This window comes from Leptinotarsa decemlineata, unplaced genomic scaffold (assembly GCF_025532065.1).
Source record: "Leptinotarsa decemlineata unplaced genomic scaffold, Ldec_3_MD MMD2_tig00000591_RagTag_RagTag, whole genome shotgun sequence".
NCBI lineage: Eukaryota > Metazoa > Arthropoda > Insecta > Coleoptera > Chrysomelidae > Leptinotarsa > Leptinotarsa decemlineata.
Window position 1 is genome coordinate 1,152,839 of NW_027412552.1, and position 24,994 is coordinate 1,177,832.

General features: G+C 36.3%; 1 protein-coding gene across 1 annotated transcript in view; it reads right to left on the bottom strand.

The window, feature by feature from the left end:
* Nucleotides 1-7,954: 7,954 nt before the first annotated feature.
* Nucleotides 7,955-24,994, bottom strand: part of LOC111505057 (uncharacterized) — a 28,301-nt gene continuing 11,261 nt past the window's right edge. The window contains exons 3-7 of the mRNA XM_023159806.2: nt 20,195-20,525; nt 14,923-15,259; nt 13,090-13,570; nt 12,441-12,657; nt 7,955-8,265 (exon numbers count right to left, since the gene is read on the bottom strand). Of these exons, the coding sequence (XP_023015574.2) occupies nt 8,041-8,265; nt 12,441-12,657; nt 13,090-13,570; nt 14,923-15,259; nt 20,195-20,525 (1,591 nt within the window). The 3' untranslated portion in view covers nt 7,955-8,040. The remainder of the gene's footprint in view (nt 8,266-12,440; nt 12,658-13,089; nt 13,571-14,922; nt 15,260-20,194; nt 20,526-24,994) is intronic.

Here is a 24,994-nt window from a genome sequence, read left to right on the forward strand (position 1 = left end):
TACAACTTTAGTAAGAGACTTCAATTGTTAATAAATTCATAATGAACAAAGAAGACTTTAAGCATATTTATTATAACTGCAATAGTTTGAAAGTTATAATTATAAAAGCGAAGGAGCGAATGAAAAAGACAAGTATCAAGGTATCACAATATTAAAAGTTTTATAAAAAATAGAATAAATTAAAAAAACACATAGTTACTTTCATTATAGAACAAAGTATTGAAAAAAACAATAATTTGTTTATAACAATTTTTTTTAAATGAACAAATAAAAAAAGTTTTTTCAAAATCTTAAGGAACAATAGAATTTATGATTTGAAAAAAATGGTTCCTCAATTTTAATATTTAGTTGCAAAAAACGATTGTTAATTAACAAACGCATTTTTTAGCAACAAAGAAATGTTTTTAAGAAACCATTTTATCTCTAAAAATCATGTTTTTCAATTAACATAATGCAAAAAAAAAATTCGAATTGCTTATAAACAATGTATTTGTTTATAATAAATTTATTAACAATAGCTGTAAAAAATTTAAAAAAAATTATTAATTAGTTTTCAGCCATTAGACATTGAAACAATAAAAAAAATTGTAATGTATTTTTTATAAAATTATAATTTTCAATTGTCAATAAAAAAATAGAAAACAACATTTTTTTTTGGTAACGGTAATCTATTTTTTGCCTATTAAGGATAACTTCACCATAGGAGAAAATGCCAGGGTTTTAGTTTAATAATTATAGGGATTTTTATATTAACTTTCAATTCAAGAAAGTTATTAATTAACAAATTTATAATTAATGTTAAAATTGGGATACACATTTTTTGACTGCGGATTATTGTTTATTGATGTATCCTAACATTACATGAATTTTTTCATTCCTTAATATTTACATTTAATATGTTTAAATTATTTTTTTGTTTTTATGTCAGAGTGACGAAAGGCGCGCGGAAGGCAGACTACCCGCTTTTGGCTCTATTTTCAGGGTTCTGTAAAAATTATGAATAATCGAGATACAGTATCGGGAGTCGGGACTTTTTTGATCTTTTAAAACCTTTTTTAAACTTTCCAAAATTTTGAAAATTTTCCGAGATATTAAGAAAAAATAAAGCCCCATTTTTTTTCACTTAATTGTTCATAACTTTTGTAATTTTTATCGGCGCGTTTTTGAACCTTTCCTTAAACTTTCTAGGCAAAAATACGAATCGAATGGCACCTTGGTCGTAATTTTTGGACGGGGCTGAAACATGTTACGAAAAAAAGTACATGTGAACTAGACTGAAAGAACTGGTCAATTGAGAGGAAACTTTGGATGGATATGAAAAACCGACGTGTTTGAGTTGCAACAAAAAAGATTTTCTCTAACAGAAAGATTTAGAGGCAAGTTGAATGTTGCTATCAAATTTCCTCTAGATGGATTGGATATGCAGCAGATAATGTGACTCCTTGTCGCTATAATCTTTATGCACTTTCGAATAACAGTGGGACTACTTACAGCAGACATTACACAGCATACTGCAGACATCCCTACAATGGCACTTGTACTGAATACAATGATTCACACACTCACAAAATCGCTTGTGAGTGGAGATGCATACATCCTCTTCTATGAAAAGGAGGAAACAATTTCGCACCTTTTTGGACTGTTGATTTTAATGATGTAAATAATATAGTAGTATAGCTAAATCAAGGAAGAATTGACAGCAGACGTATAATGGGTACATTATACTATAGTCGTGGGTAAATACTTTTTTAAACTTGTTTTATCGTATTGGGTCAGAAACCTATTCTTACAAAAGAGGACAATTGATTTTTTTGTTGAATACTTGATATAATTAATCTACAAATGATACTCCTGGAAAAATGTTCAGGTATCTTATGAATAGGTGTTAACGCATGTAAATTTACTGTTCGTCATAATAATATGTCAAACCCAAGTAGTTAAAAAGTGAAAGCGGAGTTGTCAGATAGCAAAAATATTTCAGTGGTTTTGATATTATATATACACAGGATGTGCAGAATTGTAACTGCCTGTTGTAGATTATTTGATTGATGGAATTATATCTCTGAATCTATTTGGATGGCAATTTCGGTGGGGACAGTATGCACATTAGAATTCTACGTTATTTTAGTGGTAGTAATTCCGAAAAGGCCTTCATTTATCGGCAGCGTTGAGACAGTTATTCGAGACGGATCTTAGTATGCGAGAACTTAATTTCGATTCACTTTATATGTACGCACATTGTTATTATCACACTCGAGGGGAAATTATATTGATGATTTTCATGGAGGAAATTATTTACGAATATATCATTGTATAACGCTAAGTCAAATATTTTTTGAATAATCTCTAGATAGTATTCGAAAAGAATACACAATTCGTGCACCCGTTTTTCCTAAAAAATTATTCGATGGTTTCGTATTTTGTGAACAGGTACCTCTGCAGAAAATTCGTCGCTCGCCGGTTCTTATTTCTGGCGTGATATAGTGTCATGATTTTCTGTAGAGGCTCCAGTAGATGAATCGGTAACACACTTGTAATGTTGAGGAGTGACTAAAATGGTTTTATTCGTAAGGACAATTGTAAATAGGTGCATTTTGGATAATGTAAGGAGTTATTGAAAAGTACCCATAATTTTGAATAACTTGACTCGTACAGGGTAAATCTAGATACATTTTTCATGCTGATTGTAAAGCGATTTAATTAGAAAAATTTGCTGTAGTGGAATTTTAGAAAAATGTTTCCAAAATACGGTCACTCAAAATTCGTAAAATAAAACCTGCTTTTCATTATCGCATAATGCAGACCTTCATTCTTAACACTTCCATTTCTCTTCTATACATTTTGATAACATTTGTTTTAATATTCAATATGGTTGCCTTCGAAGACGACACAAACGTAGCAAACCACTTCTCAACGGTTGATTTTCATGGTGCAAAGTCCATATAATATTTATCGAGCCAATCCTTGGCTTCAACAATATTTTTTCGCCAAAAAGCAATACTTTATTAACACACGAAATTCCTTTTCATAAATTTTCTTCAGTCTAACAAAAGTTGCTTCAGTCAAAAATGTTCTATCCCACAAACTAATAGTCCAACAGCTGGGAAATTTGCACTTGTGTCTTTTGAAGTTTCTGGTCAGCTAAAAATCATATGGATTTAATACTAGTAACGACATCTGTGTGTTAGCCAGCGAACTTTTCAGCCAACCTAACATATAGGTACACAGTTGTTTACGAAATTAAATAACATTTTTGTTTGTAAACAACCTTACTGTAGTTTCGTCCTATAAGGGTAGACAGAAAGTTTACTTCTACAAAGGACTTTTTAGTTGGTTTTGTTGGCAGTACTTAATACAAACTAGAAAGAAACAAATGCGATATTGTCAAATGTGAAATTGTAACATAACCTAGACAAAGCTGTTGAATTCGACTGGTGCAACTAATATTTGAAGAAAGCTTTTATTTCATCGTGAATCTAGCCTTGCTGTGTTACGTTACAGGTTAGATTTTGTTTCAGTGAAAAATTTGCCGGATCCGCGATTGCAAAAATAGGTTATTTTGGTAAAGAATTTTATATTCTGTGAAAACATTTCAAATCGATAAATAAAGTCCGTAGTATACGATCGTAAAAAGAAGACTATTTTACGAGCTTTTTTTTTGCCAGAAATGAGTTTCTGAACAGCTATTTCGACTTTCGAGTGACTGTATATCCAGAAGTAAGCAGGAATGGCAAGTTTCACAGTTTTTTTAGCATTAAAAATGTACCCTTTTCATTTACTACTATTGTAATAGTGTAATTACTAGAAAAAATTTTCCATGAAAAGAAATTTGGATTTCGCAACATCATCAAGGATGAAACGGTTTTCTTGTCTTTCCATGTGTGTTAAATAACTCCATTTATAATATTAGGGCTGTTGTTATTGGAATTCTGTTACTAAATATTCAAATATGGAAAACATTGAGAAAACATGTTCACTGAAAAATATGTGACTGTCTCTTTTTTGCGATAACAGTTTAAAATTCAGCAGTTCCTGAACTATTTCAAAATATTGTTCATCCATTATTTGATAAATTGTTGCCTATTTCAATAATCACTTCAGAATTATGGGGTATTTTTCGTAGGGTGAATTTTAGTCCATTGTTATAAAGGTATTTGAATATATTCTTGGCAAAAATACGGCTTTCTTTTGAATATTTTGTACAGAGCGATCTTGGGGTAACCAGTAGCTCTACTTTTTTACCTTGGATTGAATATTTGTGAAATTGAATGAAGGTATCATTAGAATTGTGCAGTGTCGACTATGAAACAAGATGAAATAGTATCTGTTACTGTTTTCGTTTGTGTTGCTGATAATGAAGAGTTTGCTTCTCAGCAGATCGATATAGGCACAAATTAGTGAATTACGTTGAATTAGGTGCTGTTGAAAAAATAATGTAAATATTCAAATGATTCATATTTTGTTGTTTGGTAGCAGTTTGCATTTTGTCACGATTTGAAATTCCTATGATGCATTTTTTCAACATTCTGGCCCACCCTTTGTAAAAATTTACACAAGATTGCTAACGAATTGCTTGTAAGCAGTACTATTTTCTCTTCTTGATGCGGTTATACGGAGTTGATCAAATGATCTGCTTTTGATGTTGAGCCTATTTTTTACTAAATGTTTTCAAATTTGCGAGAGGCCCCAGAAGAAACAGATTAGTGAAGTCAGTTTTACGACTTGCCATTAGCTCACAATTTTCTCGAAAAGTAATGGAACAAATTTGAAAAATATAGAAAGAATTTGTGCTTGGATTGAAACTAGATTAATTGGTTCACACTGTATAACTCGGAGGTGAAACTTTTACGCCTACCATCACATGAAAACTACACCTATCCGTCCTCAGTGTATAACAATTTAATAAAAAAAAAACGTTGAATGTGTGTGTGTCGGTAATGATAAGCTTTCAACCAAGCGAACGATTGTATGGAAATTTTGAAAGCCTAACCTCACTTTTGTAATTAGTGTAATTCACTCTCCGATAATAAACGATTCGTAATATTTCGCCTGTTAGTTTTTTGAGTATTTGCAGTAGAACACATTGTCATGACGATTTCTATACCCAGTTTCATGTAGCATCAGCTGTATTTTTGCCTATCTTATCTAAAGATGTATTGTCGATTGTTTATCGGTCGATTTATAAAATAGTACACTGCCAATGCAAATTGTAAATAAATTTTTTTTAATTAGTTTTTCTGTTTCATTTATGGATACGTATGCAACCTGTAATGAATCTCGTTATCTAAGGGTTTTTCGGGGTTGTAGGAGCAAATGAAACAGGTGTGGATCCGGTCGACCTGGCCAATTTATTTGAGAAGTCAAAGGTGTATCAGGTATGGTATAGTCGAGGTAATCTTTACTGTGAATACTTTAAGCTATCGGAGCCCTCAAAGGCCAAAAAAAACCCAATACAAAGATACCGAATAAAAATTCGAGGAAAGATGAAATACAAAGTTTTTTAATGGATAACAATTTGTATTTTGAAAATAACTATACAAAAAACCAACTACTTGAAGTTGTACAGACAAAAATATTTGAAAAAGTGTATACTCTTGAGAGTATTGCTGAAAAGTATGGACACACCATACTTCCCCCCTATTTTTGTGTTTTCAATCCCATCAAGTTGATTTGGGGAAAATTGAAACAAAGCATCAGGCGTAAAAATAATTTTCCAAAATTTGATAAGAAGGTGATAGAGCTAGTTAAAGAAGAATTATATAATATTACCGAAGAAGACTGACAGAAAAGGATTAAAAAAGTAATTTTAGTTGAAAAAGACTTATGGAAATTGGACACTTCTTTATTAAAGGTGGAAATAAATTTATTATTGATTTAAATGACGACAGTGAAACAGATGAAATTAGTTAGCTCCCTAACTATATTATTATAGGGAAACTGTTGGAAAGTAGGTTGTACTATTTCGTTTACTTGAAAGTTTGACAGAACTAATACTATATAAATTGTTAATATTCAGAAATACATTTTGGAAACAATGTTTCATTCCTCTGTACCAACTAATTCAAACCTACATATATAAATGCTGGCACACTATAGGAAATATAAGTTATCTCATACTCCTGCATTACTCGCAAAGAAATTCAGAATAACTTTAGCTGTTATGAAATGTAATACTTGGAAAAGTGTCGATGGCAACAACTTATAGTTTCCCACTGCAAACCTGCATAAAATAAACTATATTCCAAAAAGGGTAGTTAGTGTTTTTATAGTCCTTCCAGTGGAATGCTCCGGATCCTCGTCAAACACAGTTTCTTTGCCAATACTGGCTTTTTGAGTATGCAGCTAACAATACCACGGACTGAATGCAAATTATTGCTTATTAGTGATAGCACAAAATAAAATTTTGAATGCAAAACAACAATGGCGGTCCAGCCGACAAAAGGACATTTATACAATAACAAATAATTCCCGTAAATACGAACGAAGAAAAAGAAAATGGTTTCGTTACAAAACACTTATTCTAGTAGTTGATTTGAGCTCAGTATTTGAAAGGTATACCTGGAAATACCATAAAGACAGGGATGGTTTATGTTAGGGGAGGGATGTTTTCAAAAAGTCAGCCAAATTTTATACTGTCTGTTTTGAAGTGGTTGGATTCAAATTTGAGAGATCTTTCGAAGATCCTGGAGAAAACTGTTGTACAAATGGGTACACAAAACCAAGGATAAAGATGTCGGGAAATACAGGGTGTCAGTTTGAAACCTTCTCGCCCTCCAGGCAACAATATATAAAATAAAAAAGGCATCCGTTTATGAATTGAATGTGGTTTATTTTCAGGAGAGAATACTTTATGGGAAAGAAAGGTTTCTGTATTCTACTTCTCCATCTTTATACAAAAAATATGGGAATCTTCCGAAGAAAGCAGTTAATTTCACAATAAACCCTATACAAAGACGTGTAAATCATGCAAAGAAGTTACTTTTAACTTTCAGACACAAACCAGAAGAGAAAGCTCTCTCGGTACAACTATTTTTAGATAAATACTGAATTACACGAAAAAAAAACTTCAGAAACAATTAATTTTATATAAATATTGAATTATACAAAAACACTTTTTCCTAATCAGTTTGTTCTTCAAACATGCGTTATGGAATTGAATCAGATATCATCCACAGGATTGCTACACAATATATGTGGATTGGCGAACTTCACGGGCTACATACATTCGAGTAGTGATTTTTTTTAAGTTGGCAGACTCGTCTCGGACATCTCCACAGTTTCAACTGTTAAGCATGTTTAGTTTGTTGGTGAAAGGCTTGAAAGCAAAAAAGGTTTTTTTAATGATAAAACTTAGCGTTTTCCTGAAAATCGCGAAAAACCATTTTTTTTCGAGATTTTTAACCTTTGACCTCGAATAATTTTTTTATCAGGTATCGCATTCATTCGGAATTTTAAAATATTATTTTTAACTATGTTTTGAACAATTACATGCGTTTGCAGCTTTTCGTAAATTTATGTACCTTCCAATGTCTAGATTGACCGGATTATATATAAGTGTTGATAATATTTCTAAACAAGTCTAAACAAGTCCATGTTGAGACAAAATTTCGATATTGAACTATAGTGTATGTTCTAACTTTACTTTTTTGTAGGTGATTTTATATTCACATTTTGTGAAACAATATGTAATCTGCCATTTTGTAGCTGCAGCCATCTTGGGTTTACAATGACACAGAATTCATTAAATTGTATTGTCATCAAAAATAAATGTGTGTACCAAATATCAGATCAATCTAACAACAGGAAGGGGGTCAGTCAAACTTCAATTACTAAATTTCACCCAAACAAATATATAAACAGGGCAAGCTTAATAAAACCGTTTAAAAAATATCGTCGTTGGGAAGGTTTTTGAACCTGAAATTTATTATCAAGAAAAAAATTAAATCCACGTATTCAGCTAACTTCTATATTGTACCCTATTCAAAGTATAAAATTAAAACTAACATAAAATTATGCTTTCCAATCGTTGCTAAAGACGGTTCACTTTGGATTCGGATCGACTTCATTGCTCGAAATCCGATGGGGTCCAGGGCCGGCATCTTTCATTTTGTCTTGAACCGTGTGGAAACTGTCCCTTATCTGATCCAAAGCTTTCCCGAGACCCGTTTTGATTTGGTTGAATTCCTTCGTTACTAGGGACAATTTCCCTAACAAATAGTTCAGATTACTTTCTACGTCGCTCATCATTCCTGTAATTTGTCCGACCTGAAATAAACAAAGAAGGCGATTGAAGAGTTATAATTGTAGGAGAATGTAACCGTATAAGAAGAACTGATGAATCTGAAGCCCCGAGCATAACGAGTTCTTTTTCCCATACACCAGAATGAATCCTCATGACATGTTGGTTAGTTTTGATGTTGAATCACTATTCACAATGGTTTCGGTTAGTGAAACTTTGCAACCCATTACCAGGTTCTTTTCTCCAGACATCAACGCCTTATTTGAACATTGCTTGAAATTAATATACTTCCAGTATTACTAAATATTTCATTTCATTGTTTCCATTTCAAATAATAGATGTCCATCAATAAAATTCACGTATGAGTTAGAAAATAATGGACAACTACCATTTCTTGACTTTTTGGTAATGAGGAGCCAACATGGAGGGTTAGAATACGATATATTTAGAAAAGAAACAAGCACGTATGGGTATATTCCTGACAGTTCACATCACTGTGGACAGCACAAAAGTGCTGGGTTGAATTTTTTAATGCATCGTCTTTTGACTTTCCCTCCAACACATGATAGGTTCACAAAAGAAAGACGTACAATACAGGAAATAGCAGCCACTAACGGTTTCTCGAGGGGTATTGTAGATGACATAATAAGGAAGAAGAAGTTTAGGTTAAGAATGAATGAAATCTAGACTTTCAGAAAGGACAAAAACCAAGCTAAATACATCTCAGTTCCATACCACCAATATACGAGGAACTTTGGAAAGATTTTCAAGGAACTAGGTATGAAGGTGGTTTTTAAAACAAGTCATATACTACAGAGCCTTTTGGGAAGTCCAAAAGACAAAGTCAAGAATTCGGAAAAGTCTGGAATTTACGGAATTGAATGTAATGACTGCGATGCAAAATATTATGGACAGACAAAAAGATCTATTAAAGTAAGATATGAGGAACACATAGCAACAAAACCATTCCATAGACTTCAGTTCATTAAGATAAGTTAAGAACAACAGGCAACTAGATGCCTATGATTGTGTAGAAATAAGTAAACACAATAATATTATGAATAACGATGACGGACCTATACCAAAGAGCATATACATAGCTTGTTTACTACAAAGGACGCATTGCAAAAATAAATTTAGATAGGCAATATTGTGAAATTAATTTTATATAGCTGAAAATTGTTTTATATACAGCCTTAACAGTTGAATGTATATTGTAAAATAATAGATAAGGAAAAATTGTAAAATTAATTTGGGTTGGTATACCTGTATGGGTGGTACACCTGGATGGTTTACCTGTATTTGATATCTATATAGCATAAATAGCGTTAGCTTCGCGTTAGTTTCCAGTTTAATCTTCCTCTTTGAAGATGATCACTTGGTGATCGAAACACGTGCCGAGGTGTTAAAAATAACGACTTGGTGTTGGGAAAAAACTCCAGTAATATTAAAAAAAAAGGAGTTTCAATGGAAAGTCCACTAAGTCCAGTAGTTGCCAACTTCTGCATAAAACAATTCGAACGACGAGCTCTAGACCATTGGCTGGCCCGATTCTCCTGCTGGCTATGATATCTTGATGATACATTCGTGGTTTGGGGACACGGGGAAGGGGAATTGGCAACATTTCTGGGACATTTGAAGTATTGAAATCTGAAAATCCTGTTCACAACGGAGAAAGAGGAAGAGAGAATCGTTTTTCTGGATGTATTAGTGAAAAGACGAGCGAGTTATATATTGTAACGAAGTTACTATTTTCCCCAGTAGTACGTCAGGTAGAATCAGCTTTTTATTTTGTGTTTATATTATTGCTCCGTTATTTATTTGACCCCGACTGAATGAATACCTTCCTCGATCACATTGCCACTCTATCGCGATAGAAATCCCAGGTCGCCAATGCGATTTGCCACTCTATAGCGGCAATGTATAGGAAAATGTACCATGCCAGGTCGTCAATGAGATTTGAAAATCATACGTTATTTGTTAATACACCGTACCACCGATGGAGAGCACAACTCTCCCATCACCTGACACCGCCGTAGAACTGTCTTTCAAATAATCTCGAGAGCATCTACCAAGGCAGAAGCAACTTGGGGTTGAAAGTGAAGTTGCTAATGATCAAAACCGTCCTCATGCCCATAATACTGTACGCCTGTACTGCCTGGGGCCACTGCGTACAGACATACAGAAAGCACATACAGTCGTTTATGAACGCGAGCGTAAGGGCCGCTTTAAACGCGCCGTACTATATCCCAAATAGATACATATAGAGAGACTAAGACCTGGACACGCAATATGTGGACGTTTATATGAGAGAACACGCAGGATAGCGTGTTCGATAGGATCAGATCGCACAACCCAGCGCTACGCGATCTACACGATGCGTTGAACATGGATGACCCCAGGTTCCGAGAAAGGGACAAACATCCAAGGCCGACCAAGCAGAATCAACGACCGCCCCCACCAGTCGCCGTCGTCAGGCGACTCAGGTAAGCATACTAATCAGATTTTCTTTCAGCAAGTTCACCGCAGAACAACTCGACCGCGATCCAATTATCCTTAGATTCACTGAGGAACGCCCGATGTTAATAACAATAGCCGCCGGTTAGTTTTTGGGGGCCCCATGCAAAAACTCAGTTAGGAATAGTCAAGACAAAAATTTTTTACCGATCGCGAAAGAATAGCACCTAAAGGCTGACTTTCGACCAAAAGAGGTCAGATGTCAATCTTGCTGAAGTGCCGATCAGTAAGTTGAGGACCGCTCGGAGAGCGGGGGTGGATGGAGTGGGGTAGTAGGTTCTCCTCGCTAAATAGCTGGGGGGGAAGCTTCTACTTCAGGGCACTCAACCAGGGAGGGGGCATGGGGGGACCAAGGCAGTTCCAGTTGGAGTCCAGGAGTTCAGTTGAGTTTTAGTTTCAGTTCCAGCTCCGCTTGAGTCCGAACCCCGATAAATAAAAGCAAACCGATAGACAAAAAAATAAGTGGATAAAAAGTAGTATTTCTCAGTTCGTTTGATAACTGATTGCTTTGTATTAATGGCTGTGTAAAAACACCCTTGATATCGAGTGATCAATTGTATTGATATTGTTGATTACTTTATTTTGAAGAAGGTGGTGTGCCAAACACCCTTCATATTGATATACTGATTTTGTTTTACATGGACCGTGTGATAAACACCCCACATTCCGATTAATTATTATATCGGGTGTACCATTATATTATTGTTATTATTTGTCGAGGGCCGTGTGCCAAACACCCTTCAAGTTGATACCACTGTATATTATCAATTATCTGTTTTGAACCGAAAATCAAGAATCATTATATAAGAGTTTTGAATGAGCTTAGCACTTGTGCTTGCCGTTTACCGTAGTCTCGATGCTTGGCATGATGAATGCGTAACCTTTGTCCGCTTTCTCCCGCTTGTAAAAATAGTACTACATTAATTTTTCTTGATAACTGTATTGATGTGTTGAAATAAATTTGATAACGTCTGATTTATTTGTTTCATTTCACTTCTAACTAAAAGCAGCAGGTACCCAGGATTTGAACCCAGGACGGCAAATAAAGCCTGCCGTACTGGCTACAGTTGATTTAGTCAATACCATAGAGACCCCTGGTGTATTACCTTCTTCACTGACGCTGCCCGGTGCACGTGGAGCACACCACACCGAAAGCTGGCGCCCGAGGCAACCCGTGACCTGAACTCGGCGTCAAAGTGACCCATAACGCGTAAAGAGCATTACAATGTTAAAATTTTCGATGAAATTCAAGTTTTTCAAAGGATTAGATCTGAAAAACAAATCACATCGTGGTTGAAGTAATGCTCCTTTGTCAGAAAGTGGTTTGCGAATGTTGAATTGGTCTTCACATTCAAGAAACTACTACGTTCTTTGATTCTTTGGGAAAAACATTCCCGTTTGACCAATATAAAGTTTTGGACAAGAACCACAATATACTCCTGATCTACTCGACACTGAAGATTTGCCACGTCAAAGTATGTCTTTTTGAAAAAACGAACGATGTTATTGGTCGTTTTTGTGATGAGATGTGATTTTCGAGAGAGAGAGAGAGAGAAGAATGGAAGACAGTAATCTATCTACAGTGATTTCAACAAAATGAAAATTGTTATTTTTGCACAGAGATACCATTCTGAATGCCATACAACTAATAGAGAACACTCTGGTTGCGAAGGGCGATACTCACCTTTCCTTTCATGTTGTCCATAACGTTTAGAGAACCATTCACGTAGGTGTTGGTTTGGTTCTGCAGTCTGTTTAAGGTATCAGTACTGGCTGTCATCTGTTGGTACATGATTCCTATTTGGCGCCACACCTGATGGATGTCTTCTTCTAATTTCGATGTCGCATTAGCCAAAGCGCCTGTTTCTTCATCTAACATTGACATTTCGAAATTGTCGAATCTGAAACGATTCTATAATGAATATTACTACACGACAGAAAGTTTTTATTTGACGATAGTGAAGTATATATATATATATATATATATATATATATATTATTATACAATAGTATAGAGGCAATAGAAATTCAGAAACAAAGGGATAATTAAAATAAAAAAGAAGAGGCAATCGACATTAATAAAATCTGGCTACCTATCTTTAAAGGTATATAAACAAAGTTAGGTAATCCAGTTGAGAGACCGTGCCACGCTCACCAATAATTATATAAAATCAGAGTCAGCATTATAGGAACCAGCACGTTCGGAACAACGGAACAATATCGTAGTTGTAGACGAAACTACAGGCATAAAAATAGCTTCGACATAGTTATCTCCGGCCGAAAAAGTTTGCATTTTGTAATTACTGACAAAACTGCTTATTATTGTGAGTTACCTGTCACTGATTGCTTGGTTGATATCCTTGGTGCTTTCTTTAATCTGTTTAGTCACCTCCGCTAAAATCTGGTGCACCCCGTACTCAAACCGACGTTTCGTATCCAAAACGTTGTCGGCCGTTTTGATCATGACCTGGTCGACTCTTCCCAAAGCTTGCATCTCCTCTTTGATCTTTCCGTAGTTCGCCGCGAAACTTTCTGCCAAGTTGGCGGCGATGTCGGACAGTACGTTGATGTTCCTGATTGTTTCTTCGTGAGTCGTGTTCACGTTATTGTTGATATCTTCGAGGGTGTCTGTTAGCAGCTGGGAAGTCAAGTTCGGTTGCTTTATCGTTTCTTGCTTTATTTCCTCTAGTTTTTCTAGAGTGGTGTTTTGGATGAGGCCCAAGTCGCTTTTCTTCGGTAGCTCAGTTAGTTTGTCTTTGACGTTTTTCATATCTGAGAGCACTTCCTTAACCTGGAACTTCTGAGCGTCCAGAGCTGTAACAGAATAACCAGACTTCATATTCTAGGGTTGTGAATTATTCGTCAGGAACTTCAAAATGATGTGTCACAAGACCCCTTTTCCATTCAATTTTTATTCCCAGATGGCGTAGTCGCCATCTTGAAAATTCATCTGTCAATTCCACTTCAAAATAAAGTATTCATGCATTAATTTCATCATCCCAAATTTAAATTTTTTTGAGTTGACCCTTTCAAACAATAAAAGTGGGGGACATTAAAGAAATGCACTGTATACCTCCACTACACATCAAATCATGTGAGTCTTGGAAGTGTTATGAAAAATTATCATTATAACAGAACAAAAACGATTTACAATTCAGCTGAAAATTTTAATGAAGAAGTATCATTTATAAAATCTGTTCTGAAAGACAACGCTTATCCAGAACCGAAAGGAAGAGGGAATTAACATGAAGAAAGTGTAGCTACCTGTACTCAACAATACACAAGTTAGGCCGATCAATCCAATTAATAGGAACGACACTACACCCACCACTGATGAAATTTAAAACTGAAGATTCGCGAGACTCGCATCCCGACACCGATAAGGACAATGGGGAATGTTCCTCAATTTGGGTTATTACAGTAAATGCAAGTTTGAACAAAATAAAGTTGAGTTCAATTCATGAGTTTTTCAAATTCACTCCGAAAAGTATTCAAATTGATGTTTCAAATGTTGGGTTTTAATTTCCAAAGGGATTTGTTTCTAATTCACATATTGGCAACAGCGCCTAGAAATAATTTATATGTACCTAGATATTCTACTTTAAAAAAGAAAAATTATCTTTATAAATCAACAATTAAGGCAAAATATAAATTATAGCTCAATACCACCTCCACAAGCCACATAAACAACAGTTGTTTTGTTATTTATTTATATAGAGGTGCACACAATCTCATATGTCACAGAATGTCTCGGAACATAAGTAAACAGAACAGCACGCCTCTGAAATATGTCATTTTTGTTTGTCTCATACAGGTAACAGATTCATTGTCCTTAGCTATAACCGATGTTGCCAAATGGTGAAATAGAAACGAATCCCTTTAAATGTTGAATGCATTATTTCATTCATCTTTTTTAAGTATTTAAATAATTTTTTAAAGAAAAAGGTTGAAATGATAAGTTTGAAAAGCGTTGTTTTAGAGCTCTTTTATGAAAACTACTTGATTTTCGTCAGGAGGAACATTCCCCATGAAAATCTGCAGGCAACAACCCCAAAAAATAGTTTTAAGATTTCAATACATTGTTAGCATATAATTTGAGTCACTTTCACTTTTTCATGCCATTAGAAATCAATTCACTTCATTGTTTAATGATTCCATTTCCTTACCTTTCAAAAAGTTTTGTTTCCATTCTTCATGTTCCTTGTCGGGTTTTGGAGGCTCCGGAACTTTGTTGTATTCAGCTAACTTACTCTCGAACTTGGCCAAAAGTTGCTCGCTAGTATCCAGATGCCTCTTAACCTTGTCCAGGTTCTCTGACGATTTATCGTTTATGGCGTTCAAATTTTTGTTGTCCTCTCTTATTTTGGCGAGTTCGCCTTCCATTTTGTTTATGGTGGATGTCACTTTGTCCATCTTTTCCATGACTGCTTTCTCCACTTTCTCGAAATCTTTCTTGGACATGACGGGCTCCAAGATTTGGGCAGGGGGTTCATTGATTTGAATCTGGAATACTTTGAGAGTTAAATATATATCAATCAAGTGTTTCCTAAAGACGTACTAATATCATTTGTGTCGCTTCAAGAGCGGTGCCTGTGCGAAAGTAGCAATTCACGTTGGATTTGAATCGGTTAAGATTGAATCCATTTGAAAAAACGTTCTCAGAAACTTTATTTCACATTAACGCAGTTCTCCAAATGAAAGAGTTCTTGAACAGTGGTGTTCGAAGTGTACTGAGTTGAACCACAACACGATGAGCAGCCACAGACCGTCGCGTATTTCTAATATGGCCGCTCTTGTACAAATCTTCAACCTTTCTTCGATTTCCAGACTATCAAGGTTGCCAGTGATAGTCACGTCTCCAATCAGGCGCAAGGTTCTTTTCTGGATGGAATCCAGCAACTTCAGGGTATGTTTGGGGGCGAAGCTCCATACATGAGAACAATACTCCAAAGAACGTTTGATCTGAGCTTTATAAAGCATCAAAAGTTGCTAAGGTGTGTACAATTTTTTTGGTTCGGAACAGTGTTCCAAGCTTTTGAGAAGCAGCCTTTGCACTTCCAGCGGCATGATTGGGCCGAGATATATGGGTGTCCAGTTTTACCCCAACAACCCGTGGGTTGGACTACCTATCGCGCGCGCCCCCAGCTGGCGGATAGGGGAACGGCCAGAGGACTGGAGGCCCTGCCCAGGAAGCCAATGTGGCCTCCTGGTCAGTGGCAGAAATGAGTAGGGTGAGGGGGACTAAAATTCCCTAAAAGCCTTTGCAACACATGCCACCGTGGACCAGCCTACCTAAGCTGAGGTGTAAGGAATCGTGCCGACAGCTGAATGGTCGCAGGGTGACATGCGGTTACGAACGATCCTCTTGGGGAACTGGGCGAAACCTCATTGTGATAAGTCTACCTCTAGTAATGCGGGGCTTTGCCAGAGGTGACCAACTCTTCCCTTGCTACTCGTGGGAACACACATGAATGAGACAAACACAAAAACAGAGACAACAAAAACCAATCCCGAGGCTGGGCAGAAGTGCTCACCTCAATCAAAGGCGGTGGCTAGGGATGAACAGAAAGGTCCACCCCAATATACCGCTTGGAATGAGGCTGGACATAGCAGATCACCTCGTGATGTAATACAAAGGACAAGGCGTAAGCGCATTTGCGGCGCCGAGACCAAAAGGTAAAAGAGAGCGAAGACAGGAGTCACAGCAACTATAAGTGCACCCTCCTCCTGCCCCACCCAACTCCAACAGCAAGGAATCTTCCTGCGACCTACACCTGCCAATATAAAGATGTCTTCTAGTGACCTGTCCACCTTCCTGGAAAGAATAGGACGGGCGATGACCTAGGAGAACTCCTCTACACTCATCCTCCTTACACTGACAGTATCTGAACCAGAAATCCAACCACCATCAATCGACTAAGAGAGGAATTATCGAGAGTCTACTAGACCGTGCTTTCGGGCTGTGTAATACAAAGGAAGGTGTCGAAAAGGAACTAGGCATCATCAAAAATGACCTTCAACGGAATGGTTACTCCAGAGTGATGGTAGAACAGGCCTTATGTAGAAGACAGCAACAACTCCACAAGGAAGAGAAGCCGCCACAACCAGTACTTGTACTTCCCTACATCAGATGATTATCGGAAAGGAGAAGACGGATTGGGTCCAAGTATAACATCAGGACCTGCCTCAGATATGGGAACCAGGCGACCAAACGCAGACTGCGATTCCAAGAATTGCATTTACCGGATACCCTGCGAGTGCGGAGAATCATACATCGGTGAAACTAAGAGGCCATTGAAAGTTCGCATTTCTGAGCACAAGAAACACACACAGCGAGGAGAAACCAGCAAATTCGGAATAGCAGAGCATGTTTGGACTCATCAACACAACATCAAGTGGGCTCAAGCTGAAATCATCCACAAAGAGGAACACTGGTTTAGGAGAAAATTCAAAGAAGCTGCGTATATGTTGTCCAACAACGCATTTAGTCAAGCTAGCGTAGAGATACGTAACATATGGAAACCTCTAATCGAGCGAGAAACGACCAACTCCCGCCAAACGGTCATGAAGCGGAAAGACGATTGTGGATACTAACAATCGAAACGTTGTTTAATTTTTCTTTTTTCTTTTTTGTTATTAATATTTTTAATTTGTTCAGCTTTCATTAATATTTCAATTTTTATTTGTTTGGTTGTTGTTGTATGTTATTTCTTTGTACAGTTTTTTGTTTAAGAAAATTGTTATTTTCGGTTAATCTTTTTGATTTTTTTCAGGGTTATCAAATCAATTTATATTATTTTCACTAGTTCGGACTTCCATTGTCTACTATATAAAATGATTTGAAATCCCTGATACAACTAAAAAAGAAGAATTGAAAATGAATAGCTGAAAATAACAATTATATTAACCAAAATAAACCTGAAATGAAATAATAGTGAAATAAAATACAAGTAAAAATAGAACAATTGAATAAACAAAAAAAAATAAAGAAATGAAAAAAGAAAATAAAAATAAAAAGTGGAGAGACTCCAAATCACGTTAGTTCACGACGTTTCGATTGTTAGTATCTACAATCGTCTTCGGGTGATAACTGGACTGATTTCTCCGAGAGATGACTATTTATATACCGTTCGAGTACTTTCACTTATCCCCGCTTTCCATTTCCCGCTTCACTGGTTCCGTGGGAGATGACCGTTTTGACGGGAGTTGACCATTTTTTCGCTTAATGATGGGTTTCCATATGTTGCGTATTTCTACGCTGGCTTGGCTGAATACGTTGTTGGACAACATGTATGCGGCTTCCTTGAATTTTCTCCTAAACCAATGTTCCTCTCTGTGCAAGATCTCAGCTTGGAACCACCCGATGTTGTGTTGATGGGTCCAAACATGGTCTGCTATTCCTCTCGCTGTGTATGTTTCTTGTGCTCGGCAATGCGAACATTCGATGGCCTCTTAGTTTCACTAATATAGGATTTTCCGCACTCACAGGGTATCCGGTAAATGCAATTCTTGGAATCGCAGTCCGCGTTTGGTGGCCTGGTTTTCGTGAGGCTGCTACGGATAGTGTTACCGGATATGAAGCGGGTTCTGACGTTGTACTTGGAACCAATTCTTCTTATCCTCTCCGATAATCCTCTGATGTAGGGAAGTGCAAGCACTGGTTGTGACGGCTTCTCTTCCTTGCGAGGCTCCTGCTGTCTTCTAGCCAAAGTCTTTTCTACCATCGCTTTGGAGTAGCCATTCCGTTGAAGATCATTTTTGATGCTGTCTAGTTCCTTCTCGAGACCTTCCTTCGTATTACAGAGCCCAAAAGCACGGTCTAATAGAGTCTTGATGATTCCTCTTTTAGTCGATTGATGGTGGTTGGATTCGTGGTTCAGATACTGTCCCGTATGAGTGGGTTTTCGGTATACAGATGTTTCCCACTTAGTGTCGGTCCTCTTCACCAAAAAATCTAAGAATGGCAATTCGTTGTGGATTTCCTTCTCCAACCAGACTCGAGGTTTCTTATGGGCTTCTTCAGTGGCCAGAGTTTCAAACCACTCCATATATATGTTGGCTATGACTGGTGAAAGTGACGATCCCATTGGCAGTCCCTCATCTTGTGTAAAGAATTCGTCCTTCAGTTGGAAATAACAGTTTCGTACACAGCATCCTAGTAATCCCATGATTACTTCTATAGGTAGATTCGTTCTCTCTTTCAGGTTCCCGTCTTCGGATAGCTTTCTCTGTATGATTTGGAGTGCTTCTTCGACCGGAACGTTGGTGTAAAGGCTTTCCACGTCGAAACTAATTAGTTGATCTTCCTGTGTGACCTCAATTGACCCTAGTAGTTCGACAAAATGCCTTGAATTCTTCACAAAAGACGATGTTTTTCCTTGTAATGGTTGTATTAAGGGAAGTAAAAATCTAGACAAGTTTTGAGTAGCCGAATCTCTGGAGCTGATGATCGGTCTAAGCGGAACGCCCTTCTTGTGGATTTTGGGTAGTCCATACAAGTGAGGGAGCTTACTGTGGTGCGGTGTTAGCGATGATCTTTCCTTGTCCGAAAAAAAGACTTGGTGTTTTTTCAAAATCTGGTACAACTTCCTTTAAATTGATGCAGTAGGGTCCCATACGATCTTTGTGTATCGTCCCTTCTGAACTAGTGAAATTCATCATGAAACATTGTCAATCACCTTCAAACAAATTTACATTATATTAGACAATGGAAGTCCGAACTGATGAAATACACCACGAAACATTGCCAACCACCTTCAAACAAAAACTCTGTTTGTGATTTGCATTTATAATGAGCATTAATTAACGCAAAAAAGGCATTTGTCCGACACCTTCTGTACCCAATCAAAAAGCAATAATGATGTTTTCGGAGCAAAGCTCCCGCATAGGAGTTTCGTTTCGAATATGTTGCTGGACGGACGTGCCGATAACGACCGTCCACAAGGAAGGTACGCGGACGTCATTGTTGGAGATGAAGCTCAGTTTTGTGTTGTGAATGTTCGCCGTCATAGAACGTGCCACCATTAAAATAAACATTTTTGTGAAAAGTCTATGAGTGTTAAGGAGAAACAGCACTCTCATTCACGCCGGTTGGAGGTCGGGGTGGACCGGATGTCCACGTGAGGATGTTACTTACAGTGGATCTACATAACTCCTATCCAGATTCACGCCGGTTGGAGGCCGGATGTCCACGTGGGGATTGGAGTGTATCAATTAAATGTGTTAAATATGTGTAAATAGTCAGAAAGTCTCCAAAAAATATTAATTGTTTTTATAAAAAAAAGTTCAGATAAAAAAGAGGCGACAGCATTGCTGCGAGTAAGACTGGTGCCCTCCCCCACGACGAAGCTCCTATCAATTCTGACAGGAGGAGGATGGACAAATGCGCCGAAAGAAAGCAACGTCCAACAACCTAAAGAGAGCTTCCGTATACCTTACCTTGTCGATAATATCATTTTTTAGTTGCTCCATAACGAGCGGCAAATTCCGCTGTATATCAAGAACCGCCTCGTAGGTTCTCTGCAACTGCATTTTTTCTCGTTCGTTTTTCTGCATCAGGATCGTCTCTACTGCCGCTAACCTGTCGTCCAATCTACTGGCGGTTCCCTTGAGCGGATCCAACATCCTGATCCTTTTGTCGATGTTTATCATTCCTTTCTTCAACTGTTCCCCCACGACCCTGTCTCTGAATTCGTGTCGTTCCAGTTTATCGTCTGTGGCTCGAACGACATTGACGATTTGCAGTATGGCGGACCTGATGTCTTCATTCCTGAAAAGCGAAGAAAATTGAAGTCATGGACTCGTTTACCTCGAAAATTGGTGTCCTTTGGATTCAACTATTCTTATTTGAAATAAACAGAGCCCAAACACAACGAATTTGTGACCAAACCTCAGAGAGCGCTGTTTCGCTCCTTTAATGGTGCTAGGCTAAACCACAAAAAGTATTTCCCACACAGTTACTGAAGGGGCTTTCATTAGGCGTTTCCTGTCTTTGACTATTCACAAACCAATCTGGTTTTAGATCCAGACATTCATGCGAATCCGCACTTCAGCTTACTGTTACTGAATGGAAAGATAAAATGAGTAAAGGCATGTACACTGTATCAGTATTTTTAGATCTTAAACGTGCGCTTGAAACGGTTAATCGTAAAATATTAATTAAAAAATATAAAAACCACGGGTTTACGCAGGGAAGTATTTTAGGGCCATTGCTATTCTTAATTTACAAGCAAATGTAATGAATGTGATTACGAACATTGTTTTGCTGATTATGATGATAAATAGATAAAGCTATTCAAAAAATGAATGAAGCATTGAATAACACAAGCGCATTTGTTAATATTATTTTCAAACTTATTGATAATAAATGACGATGAGGATAAAGCATTTTCATACTCATGTAACTTTTCTGAACACATTTTGTGACATGTTTTGTAAACCTCAAATTCACGTCCATTTCGAAACAGAAACTAAAATAGAATAAATTAAAAAAAAACACATAGTTACTTTTATTATAGAACAAAGTATTGAAAAAAAAATTGTTTATAAAATTTTTTTAATAAACATTCAAAAAAAAAAGTTTTTTCAAAACCTTAAAGAACAATAGAATTTATTATTTTAAAAAAACGGTTCCTTAATTTTAATATTTAGTTGCAAAAAACGATTATTAATTAACAAACGCATTTTTTAGCAACAAAGAAATTTTTTTAAGAAACCATTTTTTTTCTAAAAATCATTATGTTTTTGATAACATAATGCAAAAAAAAAGTTTCGAATTGCTTATAAATAATGTATTTGTTTATGATAAATTTATTAACAATAGCTGTTAAAAATTAAAAAAATATATTATTAATTAGCTTTCAGTTTTAGACATTGAAACAATAAAAAATTACAAAAAATATGTTGTAATATATTTTTTATAAAATTATAATTTTCAATTGTCAATAAAAAAAATAGAAAATAACAATTTTTTTATTTTGGCAACGGTAATCAATTTTTTTGCCTATTAAGTATAACTTCACCAAAGGAAAAAAAGCCAGGGTTTTTAGTTTAAGGATTATAGGGATTTTTATATTAATTTCCAATTCAGAAAAAGTTATTAATTAACAAATTCATAATTAACGTTAAAATTGTGATAGAAATTTGTTGACTGCGGATTATTGTTTATTGATGTATCCCAACATTACAAGAATTTTTTCATTCCTTAATATTTACATTTAATATGTTTAAATATTTTTTTTGTTTTTATGTCAGAGTGACGAAAGGCGCGCGGAAGCCAGACTACCCGCTTTTGGCTCTATTTTCAGGGCTCTGTAAAAATTATAAATAATCGAGATACAGTTTCGAGAATCAGGACTTTTTTACGCAAATTCATTGATCTTTTCAAATCTTTTTTCAAATTTACAAAATTTTTGAAATTTTCTGAGATATTAAAAAAAAACTAAAGCCCCATTTTTTTTCACTTAATTGTTTATAACTTTTGTAATTTTTATCGGCGCGTTTTCGGACCTCTCCTTAAACTTTCTAAGCAAAAATAAGAATCGAATGACACCTTAGTCGTAATTTTTGGACAGGGCTGAAAAATGTTACAAAAAAAGTACATGTGAACTAGACTTTCCTTTTCTGGCAAGACACGACTCTCATCTCCCCGTTGGTTAGTGCTGGACAATAAAATTTACTTTTAGACCTGTTTTTATAAGCATAATCAAGTACTTGTGCTTATAAAATATTATAAATATTATAAAATATTATATTCGAAGAGAAAAGTATTATTTATTGACTTAGAAAAGTTCATTTATATTAAATAACTCGAAGACAACCCTTTTTCCTTGTTTTTGTGTTTTTAATGGTCAGTTTAATACGTATAATTTTCGGCAATACACAATTTCTGTTTGCATTTATGCAAATATTACGTATTTTGCTTTAAATAGGTGCGGTACTCCAAAAAATGTTCGAGCTTCCTGCGGGCTTTTCTATGTGTATATAGTCTTTATGACTTTAGCCTCCCCTGTTCTCCAATGCACGAGCCGTCACTGATTAATTCTAGCGACCTACGATATGTGAAAGAAGCGAATTTGTTGTTTCTCAAAGTTCAATGATTGGACCCTAATTATTCATATTGTTCATGAATGATACAATAAATCCTGTAGAACAAAGGCAAGTAAAATTACACACATCGGAAAAGTCTAGGGATATTTGTATAACATACTAAATATCATAAAAATAAATGCATGAGGTCGTTTAATTTCGATTAAATTGGTACACTCGACCACCCTGTAGATTTCTATGGGTTGAACAAAGCCTGCAAAAACGGTAACTAATCTTTTATCAAGTTTTTTACAAACTGTAGGTTTTCGGCTAAAATGAATAATGTGAAAGTGTCGAGTTTGTACATTCTATGCAGTTCTTGCTCAGCAATTAAACTGGAAATATTGTGCTTTAACATCACTTACCATTGGCTGAGATGAATAGAGCTGTAGGGCTTCTTCAAGGTGGCATGCGACAAAATGATGTAGCTCTTCGTTTGGGGGTCTCCCAAAGTGTTATCAGTCGATTGTGGCGGCGTTTCCGTGAAACTGGCAGTCCAGCCGAACAACATCCAGGGCGAGGACGCGCTACAACTGCAGTTCAAGACCGATTTTTGGTCTTAACCGCAAGAAGACAACCGACAATCACAGCACCTGAGTTGGTTAACGTGTTGCAGCAGACGCACTAGGTAACAATTGGTCGTGATACTGTCAGAAATTGACTGCATGAAGCAGATCTCCACAACAGAAGGCCATTAAGATGTCCACCTTTGTCGAGAGGCAATCGCGGTAGAAGATTAGAGTGGTGTCAAGAACATCAAAACTGGGATGCAAATGATTGGGCCACAGTTTTGTTTACAGACGAATCCAGATTTGGATTTCATCCAGATTTTCGTCGAGTAAGACTGTGGAGACGACCTAGAAATAATGAACGTTTGAGACACGTCCAGGAAGTCCACACATACAGAGGTGGTACAGTAATGCTATGGGGCGGAATCATGATCGGCGGCACAACCGATCTCGTACCACGACACCATTCTTCTACCTATCGTCCGTCCGTTTGCTGGTGCTGTTGGTGAAAACTTCCACCTAATGCACGATAATGCTCGTCCACATGTCGCGCGTCTAGTGACTGACTGGCTCACCAACGAAGGAGTTGATGAATTGCCATGGCCAGCACAATCACCGGACCTGAATCCCATCGAGCATGTGTGGGACATGCTTCAATGAAGAATTACTCCGCATATGGGGAACATTCACACAACGTTTCAATTGAGAGAGCTTTTAATCGCTGAATGGGCAAATGTACCTCAACAAGACATTGACAATCTCATTTTGTCGATGCACGATAGATGTAGGGCCGTAATAAACCAGCGTGGAGGTCATACTTTGTACTGATTCCAATTTTTTTTTGTATTATGATTTTTTTTTTCGGGGTGCCAAAGAAGAGCCATATTTTTTTTTAGTTTTGCTTATATGCGCACTCAGTATTTTTGACCATTCAATAAATTTTGTTGTAAGTTACATTCGTTTAATAATCAACTTTTTTTCCCTAAAGCGATCTTAAAAAAAATTATTGCCATTTTTAAAAATATCCCTAGACTTTTCCGATGTGTGTATATGATAAAGGGATTGAATATGAATGAAACTCATTGTTGTTAACAAAAAGTTGGACAAAATCAAAAAAGAATTTAAATGTTCAAGTGTTATAGTTAAATTCGTTATACTTGGCATATATCCTTTTGCATTGCCACTTCACCAGAAAAGTATAGAAATATAAATATCAGAATGAAATAGAAATGACAGAAATTGACACAGAACCACACTGTAGACAAACACCTTATTCCGAGCTAAGAATACACCGTTTACTACGAGAAAATGCGTAAATGCGTCCATGCAGAAGCGTATGATTTATAAATAAACCTAAGTTCGTTTACCCCCTGAAAGATGTGCATCGATGAAAGCAAATACCGACACAGATGTTTTGTTTCATTGAAATTCCCTCGGAATTGAATGTGGTCTATTCATTCCCGAAGACCACTTGCCCGGCAAAAGCATTTAACAAAGGAAGAATCTACCTACCAGCGATCGAGCATGCATCTCTGATAAAGAAAACACGTGTTTTCGAGGGTGTACAGATGAACCCAACTTCAAGTGGGCTTTATGTGGATAACTCACTCGGTAGGGTTATGAATTCGGAAGATTTTGTATA